This window comes from Gorilla gorilla, chromosome 10, assembly GCF_029281585.2.
Source record: "Gorilla gorilla gorilla isolate KB3781 chromosome 10, NHGRI_mGorGor1-v2.1_pri, whole genome shotgun sequence".
Lineage (NCBI taxonomy): Eukaryota > Metazoa > Chordata > Mammalia > Primates > Hominidae > Gorilla > Gorilla gorilla.
In genome coordinates this window covers 60,757,357-60,772,778 of record NC_073234.2, presented here as the reverse complement: position 1 = coordinate 60,772,778, position 15,422 = coordinate 60,757,357, and the positions used below count along the sequence as shown (strand labels likewise).

General features: G+C 41.0%; 1 protein-coding gene across 1 annotated transcript in view; it reads left to right on the top strand.

Moving 5' to 3' along the window:
- The window catches only part of MUC19 (mucin 19, oligomeric), a 181,107-nt gene that overhangs the window by 113,646 nt on the left and 52,039 nt on the right, over positions 1-15,422 (top strand). Inside the window, exons 80-105 of the mRNA XM_055358896.2 lie at positions 739-792; positions 1,594-1,647; positions 1,768-1,821; positions 2,759-2,812; positions 2,944-2,997; positions 3,683-3,736; positions 3,893-3,946; positions 4,522-4,575; positions 4,696-4,749; positions 5,715-5,768; positions 6,640-6,693; positions 6,850-6,903; positions 7,478-7,531; positions 7,652-7,705; positions 8,852-8,905; positions 10,213-10,266; positions 10,415-10,468; positions 11,075-11,128; positions 11,660-11,713; positions 11,859-11,903; positions 12,127-12,180; positions 12,788-12,832; positions 13,099-13,152; positions 13,299-13,352; positions 14,542-14,595; positions 15,197-15,229. Of these exons, the coding sequence (XP_055214871.1) occupies positions 739-792; positions 1,594-1,647; positions 1,768-1,821; positions 2,759-2,812; positions 2,944-2,997; positions 3,683-3,736; positions 3,893-3,946; positions 4,522-4,575; positions 4,696-4,749; positions 5,715-5,768; positions 6,640-6,693; positions 6,850-6,903; positions 7,478-7,531; positions 7,652-7,705; positions 8,852-8,905; positions 10,213-10,266; positions 10,415-10,468; positions 11,075-11,128; positions 11,660-11,713; positions 11,859-11,903; positions 12,127-12,180; positions 12,788-12,832; positions 13,099-13,152; positions 13,299-13,352; positions 14,542-14,595; positions 15,197-15,229 (1,365 nt within the window). The remainder of the gene's footprint in view (positions 1-738; positions 793-1,593; positions 1,648-1,767; positions 1,822-2,758; positions 2,813-2,943; positions 2,998-3,682; positions 3,737-3,892; positions 3,947-4,521; positions 4,576-4,695; positions 4,750-5,714; positions 5,769-6,639; positions 6,694-6,849; positions 6,904-7,477; positions 7,532-7,651; positions 7,706-8,851; positions 8,906-10,212; positions 10,267-10,414; positions 10,469-11,074; positions 11,129-11,659; positions 11,714-11,858; positions 11,904-12,126; positions 12,181-12,787; positions 12,833-13,098; positions 13,153-13,298; positions 13,353-14,541; positions 14,596-15,196; positions 15,230-15,422) is intronic.

Here is a 15,422-nt window from a genome sequence, read left to right as displayed (position 1 = left end):
TCTTTTGTTAAAAAAAAAAACACAAATTACCAATAGTGTCTTTTGAATGTGATGTCTCTTGAATTTGTTTTGAGAAATTTCTCCTATAACGTTATAAACATTGCCAGGGTTTTAGTATGAGCTGAAAAGTTTTGCTCTTGGGAAGTAGAGACAAGGTAAATGAACCTTGAAATCATGCCTAGTAAAGGTTTCTATGCCCCAAAAGCAATGCAAATAATTATTATTTTATGAATATCTGAAATTCTCATTAAACTTAATTTTTGTAAAGTAAAACCAATGAATATGGGAGGAAACCACCTGTCTTCCTCTAATGGAATTCCAAGAATGCCACATGTTGAGAAATTGATCACCCTTACTATTTTGATAATAAAATTGTTAATGAGAAAATACATCTGGCCTATCATCAGGGAAGATCCAGAAAAAGAGTTATTTGGATATAATGATGATTTGCTTAGATTCTTTCTAGAGCCAGATCTTTGGGGGAAAAAAAAATCATAAGCACCATAATGACCACAGTCCTCTTGATGTTTCATCCACCACTGGGATAACTCCTGGCACAATTCTTGTCCCTGGCCGTTCCAATACAAGTGAATCTACAGGTTGTCAGGAAACTCTTCAAGGATCTTTACATAATTAGATGCCTCATTTGGTGCAATTCTATCCATGAATACTGTCATATCTGTTTCATGGCCCTTCAATATTTTCCAAGTATGTCCTCTCTGTTTTTCTCTCTCTCAGAGACCACAACATACATTGGAGAAAGTGGGACCACAAGAGGTGGATTAGCCACAGGTGAGCATTGCATTCACCTGCCAATAATAACCCCAAAGGAGTACAGACTGAAATGTATCCATGCGAATCATTTTTCCAATACTGAGTATTATTAGAGATAATCTTACCATTATTCATTGACTGAGGTTTCAGATTCTCAAATTTTGTTCTTATTTCCTATGCTTTCAACAGCTGTCCTCACAACTCCCAAGGCAATCATGCAGCCATTCCACTGACACTAATTTAGATGTTGTAGAGAGTTAGCTTCTATCTCCCTAGTCCTGAACGCTAGAAGAAAGAAAGCCCAATAAGTAAAAAATTACTTGGTAAATATTCTGTCACATGTATATCATATGAAGAATATGCAGATTACTATTAGGCATAAAAAGTCCAGTTTACAGCTGGGCATGGTGACTCATGCCTGTAATCCCAGAACTTTGAGAGTCCAAGGCGTGAGGATCACTTAAGCCAAGGAGATTGAGACCAGCCTGGGCGATATGGTGCAACCCTGTCTCTACAAATAATAATAATAATAATACAAAAATTAGCAGGGCATGATGGCATGTGCTTGTAGTCCCAGCTACTCGGGAGGCTAAGGCTGGAGGATGGCTTGAGCCCAGGAGGTGGAGGTTGCAGTGAGCTAAGATTGTGCCACTATGCTCCAGCCTGGGTAAGAGTGAGAATGTCTGAAAAAAAAAAAAATCACAGTTTACTGAAATAATAAATAAGTATACAGACTGTGTCTGTATACTGTTTGATACTGTTTGCCCACTTCATGGTAATGAGGTATTGACCTGTAACTACTCATATCTTTCTTAATAGCTACCACTGGGGCATTCTCTGGAAAGACTCTGGAACCTGGGAATGACAACACAGGCAAGTCCACAAGCACACAGGGAATGCTACACCATAGCTGCTCAAGTGATAGGCTCCTAGGGTTATATAACCTTGTATTTCCCATACTGAAGACTTCATGCTTGCTTTCTTTTCTCTCAGAGGCCACAGGTTCCACAGGAGGGATCAGGGCCACCAGAACAGAAGCTCCAGGAGGTAAGGTTCACGAGTCCCAGGCCTCAGGGTTCTCCTAATTTTCCTGTTGTGCTGAGGTGAACACATAAATGAGAATGGGGACCAAAGAAAGGGGGTTACTTCTTGCCTGGAACCACAACATGTATTCTGACCAACCTGAGTATTCCCGCTAAAGAATTTGAGACACTGGGTTATGTATGTCAGGCATTGCTCCACGGCCTGTGTGACAGTGTTAGTTGTCTGGACACCTGGCTGAGGCCCACTGACCTGCAGCAGTCTTCTTGGAACCCTGATTGTCCCCGCTTTGCTCATGATGATTCTGCAAAGTACTATCACCTGCTGCCATCTCTCAAACGTATTTATTACACTTCCTGTTTATTTCCTGTGTTTCCTCTCCCACAAATGTAAATCATATGAGGCAGAGACCTTTCTCTCTTCTTCTCACTGTCAGATACAGTGAAAATTCTTCTAGAATGTGAGATGAGTGACAGGCATATTCTTATGTAGAATGGTACTTCAATGGGTACCAACAAAGTTGCCCTTGGTGTCAGCAACAGCTCACAGAATCCCATGCCAGTTGGCATAGGCTACATAAAGGCACTAAAGGAAGCTATAAACATCCATGTATTTATTCTTAAAAACATGATAATCACAGTATTACCTGTTCCACAAAGGAAAACACTTAGAATGTTCAAGACTTTTTCTTGCTCCTGGATCACGAGAGACCCAAGTCACTGGACATGAAATCTGTAAAGTCAGATTAAACATCCTTCTTTCTAAATAGGCTGTGATGGAAGAAGTAGTTAGTAGCAAAACAGTAGTGGATACATTGCAGGGAACCATTATGGTTCATTTCCCTCCAAAACAGATTATGAGGAAAGATTTTCCAGTGGATCAAGACAGCATTGCTGTTTCCAGTGTTGTTTGTCCTATTAGCTTCTTTACTTTCTCATTGTAGGTACCTCTGGTGAATTCCCAGGGACAACGTTTACATCTGGAGGTCCCCACACAGGTAGTTGAATGGGAAGGAAATCCTCATCTTGAATGCATGATGACTTTGTAGTGCTGCAGTCAAGAAATAGTGACTCAGTGATTTTTGCCAGTGTCTCCCAGACCTCTTGATCCTATTCTTTCTTTTCTCAGAGGCCACAACTTTCACAGGAGGCAAGGGCAGTACTGGAACTGAATCCAGAGCAGGTGAGGATGAGCAGCCCATAATTCATATGTTACCATGAATCTTGACTCACATTAGGATGACTTCTTTGGGAGTGGACTTTTCTGCAGAATATTATGCATTTGTTTAGGGATAATGAATCTTGGGCCCAGGAGAACTTCCTTTAGATTTTATATTTTCTAAAACTTTACCAATAGCCTCTTTTAAAGTGGGATATCTATTGCATTTGTTTTGAGAAGTTTCTCCTGTGAGGGTACATAGAAACGTTGCCAGGGTGTTACTGGGAACTATGAACAGTTTTGTTGTAGGGAAGAAGAGATAACTTAAATGAACCTTAGAAACATTCCTAAAGAGTGGTTTTCATGCCTTAGAAGCAAGAGAAATGTTTGGTATATTCTTGATTTGTAAGAGTCCCAGGAAAATTGTTTGTCTCCCATATTCCAGGGAGTAAAATGGTGAACATGGGGACCACCACCTGTTTCCTGATGGAAGACCAGAAATATTGCCTTAACTTAAGGAATTGGACCTCCTGATTGTTTTGCTAGTAAAATGGATATGCAGAAAATATACAGGGCATGACATCAGGAAAGATCATGGAAAGCACCATTTATAAATAATTCAGATAGGCCTAGATAGTTTTTAGAGGCAGGCCTAGAGGAAAGGGAAAAGTTGATCACCACGGTGATCCCACTCTTCTTTGTGTTTCAGCCACCACTAGGGCAGCTCCTGGCACAACTCTTGTCCCTGGCAGTTCCAATACAGGTGAGTCTGCAGGTTGCCAGGGAACCTTCAGAGCTCCTCCCATATTTCAATGTGCGATGTCTCCTCTGCTGCTGTTCTTTCCAGGAGTTGTATCATGTTCTTCTCATGGTCCTTGAGTATTTCCTAATATACCTTCCCTGTTTTTCTGTCTCTCAGGGGCCACAGCTTCCCTAGGTGGAAGTGCAACGACAAGAGGTAGAATAACCACCGGTGAGCATTGCTGGGTCATTGGACTCACTTTTTAATAATATCCAATAAACCTTATTGCTTTAAATGTATGCATGTCACACATTTCTTCAACACTGAGCATTGTTAGGTAAAATCTTACCTTCATTCATTAATTATATCAGGTAGCTGCAAAAGTAATTGCGGTTTTGCTATTGAAGATCATAACAAATTGGCAACTCAGAAATAGCAAATCAGTGATAGCAAATCAGAAACTGAAAATTAATTTCTTTCTATACTTTAAGCAAACACTTCCTTTAGTCTTCAAGGTAATCATGTAGCCACTGGACAGTTAAATAGAGAATCTAGAGTGATAGCTGCTAGGACCCTATTCCTGAACCCTAGAGAAATGGAGACCCAATAAGTAAAAATTCCTTTGGTACTATACCATGAGAAGGGTATTATATGAGGAGTATATGGATGACCTTTTGGGATTTAAAGCCCAGTTTCCTGAAATATTGAAAAAGTATACAGATTTATCCATTTATGAGGTTGTTATTCTCTGCCTACTTGATGATGATGAGGTACTTACCCATGACTACCCATCTCTTTCTTAATAGCTACCACTGGGGCTTTCTCTGGAAAGACTCTGGAATCTGAGAATGACAACACAGGCAAGTCCACAGCCACACAGGGAATGCTATGCCATGACTGCTCGGGTGACAGGCTCCTAGGGTTACATAACCCTGCACTCTCCATACTGTAGATGTCATCCTTGTTTTCTTTTCTCTCAGAGGCCACAAGTTCTACCAGAGGGGTAAGGACCACCAGGTCAGAAGCTCCAGGAGGTAAGCTTCGTCAAGCCAAGGCTTCAGAGTTCTCATCATTGTCATTTTGTGCTCAGGGTAACACATAAACGAGAAACGGGGCCAAGGAAAGGGGGTTACTTCTTGTCTGGAAGCACAACATGTACTGTGGCCATCCTGAGTAGTTCTGCTAAGGAATTTCAGAAACTGGGCCATCTAAGTCAGGCATTGCGCCATGGCCTGTGTGACAATGTTAGTTCTCTAGACACCTGTCTGTGGCCCACTGAGCTGCAGCAGCCTTCCTGGAACACCGATTCTCCCCGTTCTGCTCATCATGATTCTGCAAAGTACAATCACCTGCTGCTATCTCACTAACATGGTTTTTACACTTCTTGTTTATTTCCTCTGTTCCTTCTCCCACAAATGTAAATCACATGTGGCAGAGACCCTTGTCTCTTCTTCTCATTGACAGAAGACTGTCAGACACAGTGGAAGTGCTTCCAGAATATGAGAGGAGTGACAGGCATATTCTTATGTAGAATGTCACTCTGTTTACTTCAATGGCTACCACCCTCATTTCCCTTCGTGTCAGCAGCGGTTCACAGGATCCCATGCCAGCTGGCACAGGCTACAGAAAAACACTAAATAAATCTATAAACATCTCCTATGTGTTTATTCTTAAAAACATGATAATTACAATATTACCTTTTCCACAAAGGAGAACACTTAGAATGTTCAAGACTTTTTCTTGCTCCTGGATCACTAGAGAGCCAAGTCACTGGATGTGAAATCTGTAAAGTGAGATTAAACTTCCCTCTTTTTAAATAGACCGTGATAGAAAAAATAGCCAGCAGCAAAACAATAGTGTATACATTGTAGGGAAAACCATTCACGATTCATTTCCTTCAGAAACAGAGATTATGAGGAAAGGTCTTCCAGTGTATCAAGGCAGTATGGCTGTTTCCAGTGTTGTTTGTCCTATTAGCTGCTTTACTTTCTCATTGTAGGTACTTCTGGTGAATTCCCTGGGACAAGAATTACATCTGGAGTTTCCTACACAGGTAGTTGAATGGGAAGGAAATCCTCATTTTGAATGCATGATGACTTTGTAGTGCTGCAGTCATAAAATAGCAACTTAATGCTTTTTGCCAATGTCTCCCAGACCTCTTGATCCTATTCTTTCTTTTCTCAGTGGCCACAACTTTAACAGGAGGCAAGGGCAGTACTGGAACTGAATCCAGAGCAGGTGAGGATGAGCAGCCCATAATTCACATGTTACTGTGAAGCTTGACTCTCATTAGGATGACTTGCTTGGAAGTGGACTTTTCTGCAGAATATTATGCATTTATTTAGGGATAATGAATCTTAGGCCCAGTAGAACTTCCTTTAGATTTTATATTTTCTAAAACTTTACCAGTAGCCTCTTTTAAATTGGGGTATCTATTGCATTTGTTCTGAGAAGTTTCTCCTGTGAGGTTACATAGAAACGTTGCCAGGGTGTTACTGGGAACTATGAACAGTTTTGATCTAGGGAAGAAGAGATAACTTAAATGAACCTTAGAAACATACGTAAATAATGGTTTTCATGCCTCAGAAACAACAGAAATGTTTAGTATATTCTTGACGCATAAGAGTCCCAGGGAAATTGTTTTGGTCTTCCATATTCCGGGGCATAAAATAGTAAATAAGGGGAACACTACCAGTCTCCTGATAAAGACCAGACATATGGTCTCAAGTTAAGGATTCGGACCTCTTGATTGTTTTGCTAGTAAAATGGACAAGGAGAAAATATACAGGGCACCATATCAGGAAGAATCAGTGAAAGCACCATTCATAAATAATTCAGATAAGTCTGGGCAGTTTTTAGAGGCAGGCCTATAGGAAAGGGAAAGGTTGATCACCATGGTGATCCCACTCTTCTTTGTGTTTCAGCCACCACCAGGGCAGCTCCTGGCACAACTCTTGCCCCTGGCAGTTCCAACACGGGTGAGTCTGTGGGTTGCCAGGGAACCTTCAGAGCTCCTCCCATATTTCGATGTTCGATGTCTCCTCTGCTGCTGTTCTTTCAAGAAGTTGTATCGTCTTCTTTTCATGGTCCTTGAATATTTTCTAATATGCCTTCCCTGTTTTTCTGTCTCTCAGGGGCCACAGCGTCCCTAGGTGGAAGTGCAATGACAAGAGGTAGAATAACCACTGGTGAGCATTGCTCGGTCGTTGCACTCACTCTTTAATAATATCCATTAAAGGTTATTGCTTGAAATGTATGCATGTCACATATTTTTTCACATGGAACATTGTTAGGTAAGATCTTACCTTCATTTATTAAGTATATCAAGTTGGTGCAAAAGTAACTGCAGGTTTGCTATTGAAATTAATAGCAAATCAGACACACAGAAATAGCAAGTCAGTGATAGCAAATCAGAAACCCAAAATTTAATATATTTCTGTACTTTAAGTAGATCCTCCCACTAGTCCCCAAGGTAATCATGCAGCCATTGGACAGTTATGTAGAGAATCTAGAGTGATAGCTGCTAGAAGCCTCTTCCGGAACTCTAGCTAAATGGAGACCCAATAAGTTAAATTCTTTTGGTACTATACTGTGGGAAGGATATTACATGAGGAATATATAGTTGACCTTTTGGGATTTAAAGCCCAGATTCCTGAGATATTGAATAAGTATACAGATTTATCCATTTATGAGGTTGTTATTCTCTGTCCACTTGATGATGATGAGGTACTTACCCATTATTACCCATCTCTTTCTTAATAGCTACCACTGGGGCTTCCTCTGGAAAGACTCTGGAACCTGGGAACAAAAACACAGGCAAGTCCACAAGCACACAGGGAATGCAACACCATGGCTGCTCGGGCGACAGGCTCCTAGGGTTACATAATCCTGTAATTCCCGTACTGTAGATGTCATCCTTGCTTTCTTTTCTCTCAGAGGCCACAAGTTCCACCAGAGGGATCAGGACCACCAGATCAGAAGCTCCAGGAGGTAAGCTTCATCAGTCCCAGGCTTCAGAGTTCTCATCATTGTTGTTTTGTGCTCAGGATAACACATAAATGAGAAAGGGGGCCGAGGAAAGGTGGTTACTTCTTGTCTGGAAGGACAACATGTATTCTGGCCAATCTGAGTAGTTCTGCTAAGGAGTTTCAGACACAGGGTTATCTAAGTTAGGCGTTGCCCCATAGCCCGTGTGACAGTGTTAGTTCTCTGGACACCTGTCTGAGGCCCACTGACCTGCAGCAGCATCCATAGAACACTGATTCTCCCCACTCAGGTCATCATGAGTCTGCATAGCACTATCACCTGCTGCCATCTCTCGAGCATATTTATTACACTTCTTGTTTATTTCGTGTTTTCTCTCTCCCATAAATGTAAATCACATGAGGCAGAGACCTCTGTCTATTCTTGTCTCTGAGAAGTGGATGTCAGGCACACAGGAAATGCTTCCATAATGTGAGATGGGTGACTGGTATATTGTTATGCAGAGTGTCACTATGTTTAATTTAGCAGCTACCACCACAGTTTCATTTGGTGTCAGCAGCAGTTCACAGGGTCCCAAGCAAGGTAGGATGAACTACTTAAAGTCAGCAGGGGAAGGTGTAAATATCTCATAGGAGGGCATTGCTCAGCATCTGATAAGCACAATATCGCCAGTTATTGATATGAGAACATTTAGAATGTTCAAGTCTTTTTCTCCTTCCTGGGAGCACAAGGAAAGCACAACATTTGAAGTGAAATCAAGAAAGTGAAGTTAAGCTTCCTTTTTCAGTAGAGTACAGGGGAAGGGATAGTCAGTATAAAGACATTAGTAAGTTGGCAAAAATTATTCATGGTTCATATTTTCTGAAACAAGTTTTCAAGAAAGGTCTTCCAGTGGTTCAGGACCACGTTGCTGATTCCAGTACTGCTTGCTCTATTAGTTCCTTTAGTTTCTCATTTTAGGGACTTCTGGTAAATTCTCTGGGACAACCATTTCCTTGGGAGGTTCCAGCACAGGTAGTTCAATAAGGAGGACATCCTCATCTTGCATGGGTGATAACTTTATAGAAATTAAGTGATAAAATAGCAACTCAGTGCTTTTTACCAGCATCTCAAATTTCCTAGACCTATTGATTCTTCTCTTTCTTTCCTCAGAGGCCACAACTCTCACAGGAGACAGGAGCAGTACCGGAAGTGAATCCAGAACAGGTGAGGATGGCAGCTTATGATTTGGGAGTTACCAAGAACCATGACTTTTGGGATAACTTGCTTGGAAATAGGCTTTCCTACAGAATATTAAGTAATTTATTTAGGGACACTCTATCTGAGGCCAAATATATTTTTTAATTTAATATTTTCCTTAACCTTTTAATATACACTTTTCAAATGGGTTGACTCTTCTAGTTGGGGTGTAAATGAAATGTAATTGTTCTGAGAAATTTCCCCATAACATTACATTGAAACATTTTCAGCGTAGTATTAGGAACTAAAAGCAGTTTTAACCCTGGGAAGTAGAGATATATGAATCTTGGAATCGTGCCTACATAGATTTTTTTTTTGCCCTAAAGTAATAGAAATAATTAGTAGTAAGTCAATGGGTACAAAATCACAATTAGATAGCAGGCATTAGTTCCGGTGGTTTATAGTGCAGTGGAGTGCCTATAGTAAGCAATATTATAGTATATATTTGAAAATACCTTGAAGAGATATGTGTCAGTCCATTTTCATGCCGCTGATAAAGACATACCCAAGACTGCATAGTTTATAAAGAAAAAGAGGTTTAATGGACTCACAGCTCCACAAGGCTATGGAGGCCTCACAATCATGGTGGAAGGCGAAAGGCATGTCTTAGATGGCAACAGGCAAGAGAGAGCTTGTGCAGGGGAACTCCCCTTTATAAAACCATCAGATCTTGTGAGACTTATTCACTGTCATAAAAACAGCAGGGGAAAGACCCACCCCCATGGTTCAACTATCTCCCACTGGGTCCCTCCCATGACACATGTGAATTGTGGGAGCTACATTTCAAGATGAGATTTGGGTGGGGACACAGCCGAACCATATCAAGAGGATTCTAAATTTTCTTACCACAAAGCTATGATAAATGTCAGAGATTATGGTTATGCTAAAGACCATGACTTGACTATTACAATGTATACACATCTATATCAAAACCTCACGCCGGAAATATGTAAAATTATGTGTCAATTAAAAATGTAATTAGAAATAGATACAATTATTATAAAGCAAATATTTTTTGTCTTCTACTCCTGGCAGTGAAATAGGTAAATACGGGAGAAAACTATCTGTCTTACTGTCATGGGATGCTAGATATAATGCCCCAACTTGGTAGTTTATTAATGAATGGGAAAACACATCCGAGTGGCAGCCAGAGAAAGTGGCCTTTGACATCCAGTTACTACTGGCCTTTGATGTAAACAGATTCCTTCTAGAGGCAGGTCTTCAGGACACAAATGGGAGTCACTGTGGTGATGCCAGTTCCTCTTGTGTTTCAGCCACCACTGGAGTAGCTCCTGGCACAACTATTGCCCCTGGCAGTTCCAAGACAGGTAAGTCAACAGGTTGACATGGAATCTTCCACGTGCCCTCCCATAATTAGATATCTCCTTTGTATTATTTTTTGCAGGAGTAGCACCATATCTTCTTCACAATCCTTAAATATTCTCCAGGTAACTCTTATCTCTTTGTTTCCCTTAGAGGCCACCACTTTCCTAGGAGTAAGTGGAACAACAAGCATTGGAAGAGCCACGGGTGAGTGCTGCTAGACTAAGACCTATAATTCCTAATGACACCTTCAATAGTCTTCTGAAAATATCTACATGATTTGCATATGCTATATTGTGAAAATACAGAGAAAAAGACTAGACAGTCATTATATTGCCTCCTTATTTCCTGAGCTTACAAGGGCTTGCATTAAAGCATCGTAACGTAAAACCATGACAGATAAATAGGTAATATGGGGAGAAAATTCCAATTTCCCCACCAAAAAGAAGGACATTATAGTTGAGAACTGTCTCAGTAAAATCGCTGTGGAAAGAAATGTTGCATGGGACAAATACGAATTACTTCTAGCACTGCAAGTGTCAGAGTAATAATTTGCTTCTAAGTGGGGATTTGAGATCCCTATTCAAATCAGTGGACAAACAGTTGAACTAGTGACACCATCTCTTTGTTATTGTAGGTATTACTAGTGTAGTCTCTGGAAAAACACTGAAACCTGGAAGTTACAACACAAGCCAGTCTGAAAATACATGCAAAATCTGGACATGGGCACCTTGGTTGACATACTCTGCCCACAGCACTGTGTATAGTCTCCCAAACCTTAATCTTTACCCCTTCCTTTCTTTTGTTTCTCAGGTGCCACAACTTCCATAGTAGGGAGTGACACCAGCCAAGCAGAACGTCCAGGAGGTGAGCTTTTTACTCTAAGTCCTTGGTGCTTTTATCAAATCCCTGTTCTCTGCAGTGAAAACATGGGTGTGAAAGTGGGTAGAGGAAAGGAGCCTGCATTTCCCCTGGAAATATAACATGCCAGAGTCAAAACTTGGGTGTACCTAGGAATTCCCTGGTCTCACCTGACTTATCCCTCTGGATTTCCAGGAGCCCAGGCTTGCAGAGCTAGTTATTATGTAGCAAGGATGAGGGCAAGCTGCTGGATAACCCCTGCTTATCAGGGTCCCTGACCCTTTTATACAATTTGCCTTTTTCCTAAAGTGTTTACTAACATCTTTCACACTGACTTATTTATTACGTTTATTGTTCATTGCTGGCCTCCAGTTACTAGAATGTAAGGTGCATTAGGAGAGAGGTCTTTGAACATTTTGCTCACTGATACATCCCAAGGGCCTAAAACAATATCACATGAAAGAGATATTTAATAAAGCTTAGTTGAAAGGTGAAATGTATTATTTGAAGAATTTTTCACTCCACTTGCCTTAATAGGTACAACTGTGGTTTCACCTGGAGCCAGCAGCAGTTCACAGAACTCCAGGCCAGGTAGGAAGGACTAAATACAGTCCTCATACGTGAGGATTAGAGTTAACAAGTTCTATTTTCAAATTCTCAGTATCAAAATGCCTGAGGTAATTGATGAGTAAAATTCAGAAAGATGAATCTGTCATCTGCTTTTTTTCTCCTGAAGGCACCTCTGTCACACCAGAGAGTTCAGCATCTGAAAGTGAAACAGGTGAGGAGGAGTTAAGGTTACCATCCACATTCAGTGTGCTCTATGGAAAGGGAACCCCAGGAGCAACCGGCCAGGACATGAAGTGGTAGTCACTTATAGTTCATTTCCTTACAAAACATAGGCTTTCAGGAATGTTCTTCCAGTGGATTAAAGCCACATAGCTATTTCCACAACTGATTTAGGAGGTAATGCCATGTTGATCCCTTTCTTTTTCCACTTTTAGTTACTACAAAAGAATTCTCTGGGACAACTGCTATATCTAGAACTTCCCACACCGGTAGGTTAATAAGCAGGAAATCTCCATGTTTAACCACATAATATAGTTATTAGAGCTGCTTTGATGAAATACCAACCTCATTGTTTTCTCAATATCCCAAATTCTGATCTCACCATTCACCACTTCCTCTCTCAGAGGCCGCAACTTTAACAGAAGGCCGCAGTGTTCCTCCATCTGGATCCAGCCCCAGTGAGAATGAGCAGAGCACAGCTTAGGGTTTAGCATAAATTATGACTCTCCCTAGGCTCGCCTGTTGGGAGTGTGTTTTCCTAGGTAGTGGTTTGCATTTACTTTCAGTGTTTTCTTACACTGAACACATTCTGGAAAACTCTTAAAACCAACATCTAGCCCCACAGCTAAAACTTTCTAAAGAGGGGCTGGTGGTACAGTCAGCATAACAGATTTCTCCTGCAAAATCATGTATACCACTGTGGTGTAGAGGGAGCGGACAAATATTGTATTTCTGGAAAGAAAACAATATAAATTCTCTCGAAGCAAGCATATCCTATATAAAAGTTTTCTTACTCAAAAAAGCAATAATGGTATGAAATATTTTCCAGTGTTCTTGGCACATGAAAACATTGTTCTGGTTTTCATCCCATGGCAGGCACCCCTGCAGCCTCAGGAGGCCAAGCAACTGGCAGCCTGACAGGCGAAGGGGAGGGAAAGCCACCCTGTTTCCTTGTCTGGGAGTGAATGTATGAAATTCAGTGGAGGGGCCTCAATTTGGGCACATTACTATTTCCATTGCTCTTTTAATGCTATGGGTCATAGCAAAGGCATATGATTCTCAGTTAATCAGGAAGCAGTGAAAGGGCCCTTTGATATAACAAAGATACACCCAGATTCCTTCTGGAGGCAGGTCTTCAGAAGACAAACACAAGTCACTGTGATGATCACAGACCCTTTGTGTTTCAGCCACCACTGGGGTAGCTCCTGGCACAACTGTTGCACCTGGCAGTTCCAACACAGGTGAGTCCCTGAGGTGGCAAATTCCTCCAGGAGTCCATCTATGACAAATTCTCCTCCAGTGTTATCCTGGGTAGGAGAACCACTGTAAGTTTTCCATGGTCTTGAAGTATTGTTCATCACTCCTGTCCTGTTTTCCTCTTTCTCAGAGGCCACAACTTCTGTAGGAGAAAGAGAAACAACAAAAGCTGAAATAATCACAGGTGAGCTCTGTTAAGATATTAACTATTCCTAAAACCTTCCCAAGAGTCTGGCCTGAAATATGTAAACACTTTTTGAATTTCCCAGAATTAGCATATTAAGGAAAATCTAACAGAAGTCCAATATTTGACATCGATAAATCCAGTACAGACCTTTCAACTTTTCCTCCTTATGTCTTGCACCGTGGGTCTATGGATCCTTCATCACAGCATCATGAGACCCATTGCCTGACAGTTACATAGACGATTTGGGCCCAAGTGTACACTGCTATCATTAAACCCTAAGAAAGGGACTAGTGGTGGAGGACTTTCTCTGAGAACAAATCACAGTAAACTTGCTCAGGGAATGATACGTTTCACGGGCAAAGTGTGGATTCACTCTCAAAATTAAAGTCCAAAAAAATTAATTTCCTGGTATATTAAAGAAACAAACATTTCATTTGTTTTATTATTAGGAGCCCATGCCTGTTAAATTAAGGACCGCAAATTGACCAATTACAATCCTTTCTTATTTCAGGTACTGCTGAGGGCATCTCTGGGAAAACTCTGGAAGCTGGAAGCGCCCACACAGGTCAGGAACTCTGAACGTGGCCTCTTGGCCCTGTGATCTCATTGCTCAACCCCAACTTATGAGTGAGAACAAGCGGTGTTTGGTTTTCTGTTCCTGTGGTAGTTTGCTGAGGATGATGGCCTCCAGCTCCATCCATGTCCCTGCAAAGGACATGATCTCATTCTTTTTTATTCAGCTTGACATTTTCTATCATTTTTCTCCTTTAATTATACATGATGCTTATTTTCTGTATCCCCTCACTAGAAAGCTTCATGAAGTCAACTGATTATTAAAATGCCTCAAGTTGCATGAAAGAGTTCTACTTATAAAGATAAAACCATGCTTTGTTTCTCCTGTAGGCACTTTGTCACAGCAGGGGGCTATGTCTCTGGAAGGCAAACAGTTCAGGGTGATTTAAAGCCCTATTCTCCCCTTGCCTTGTAGTTAAAGGGAAACCCAGTAGCCACACATCTATCCCATGTTGGCCTGGTAAACCCAGTGCTAAGCAGCTGTTCATTTTTTATTCTATAGAAATACTGTCCTCAGGAATGGGCTTCTAGTGCTTTAGGGCCACATTGATGCTTCCAAGCTTAGTTGGGGAGATAATGCTCTATAGTTCCATTTTTCTTTTTTGCATTTTAGGTGCCACTGGAGAATTATCTGGAACAACCATTATATCTGAAAATTCCACCACAGGTAGTTTAACAAGAAGGAAATGCCCTTATTTAATGTCACATGTCACAATATCTCTTTTAGGACTGCTATGATAAATTACACCCCCAAATCCCCTCCAGTATTCCAAATTCCCAGACTTCACTATTCTATTTTTTCCCTCAGAAGCCACAACTTCCATTGTAGGGAGTGGCACTGCTGGAACTGAACTCAAAACTGGTGACAATAAACAGCCCATACTTTGGCCTCGTAGGGATTAGTACTCTTAAGCTTTCCTTGAGAGAGTTTGTGTTTCATTTAGAGACATTGCAAGTAATTCAAAATAGGATTGCTGTTATTTATTTGTTTATTTATTTAGAAAAACTACCAATCCTAGAATTGAGCCTCCCTTCATCAAGTCCGAGGTTGGGCTGGGATTTTTCCATTGTGTTACAAGTCTCACCAGCATTTGAGCTGGAAACCAGAAAGTTTTCTGTGTGAATGTGCGTGAAGTAGAAAAGAGCCTCATGGAAACAGGGTGCATGCATCCATACTTGTGTAGCCCACAGTAGGCTTGCCCAACATTTTCTATCTCTGAAGTTTCAACACATTTAAGCCTTTCTTCCCTCCTCTTTCTATCTCACAGCAGGCATCACTGCAGCAACAGGGAAGCAAGCAGGTAAGCATTGGGAAAATGCATCTAGTTTCTCTTTTGTCAAATTTTCAGTTGTGTTTGTACTTGAAACATTGTCTCTCTATCTCCTTTTGTTATGAACTGTTGAAAGCAGGAAATACATCTAGTTTTCCACCTTCCCTGTGCTCAGAGAAAGAGATTTCTGTTATGGCAAATAAATACAGAAATACAGCATATC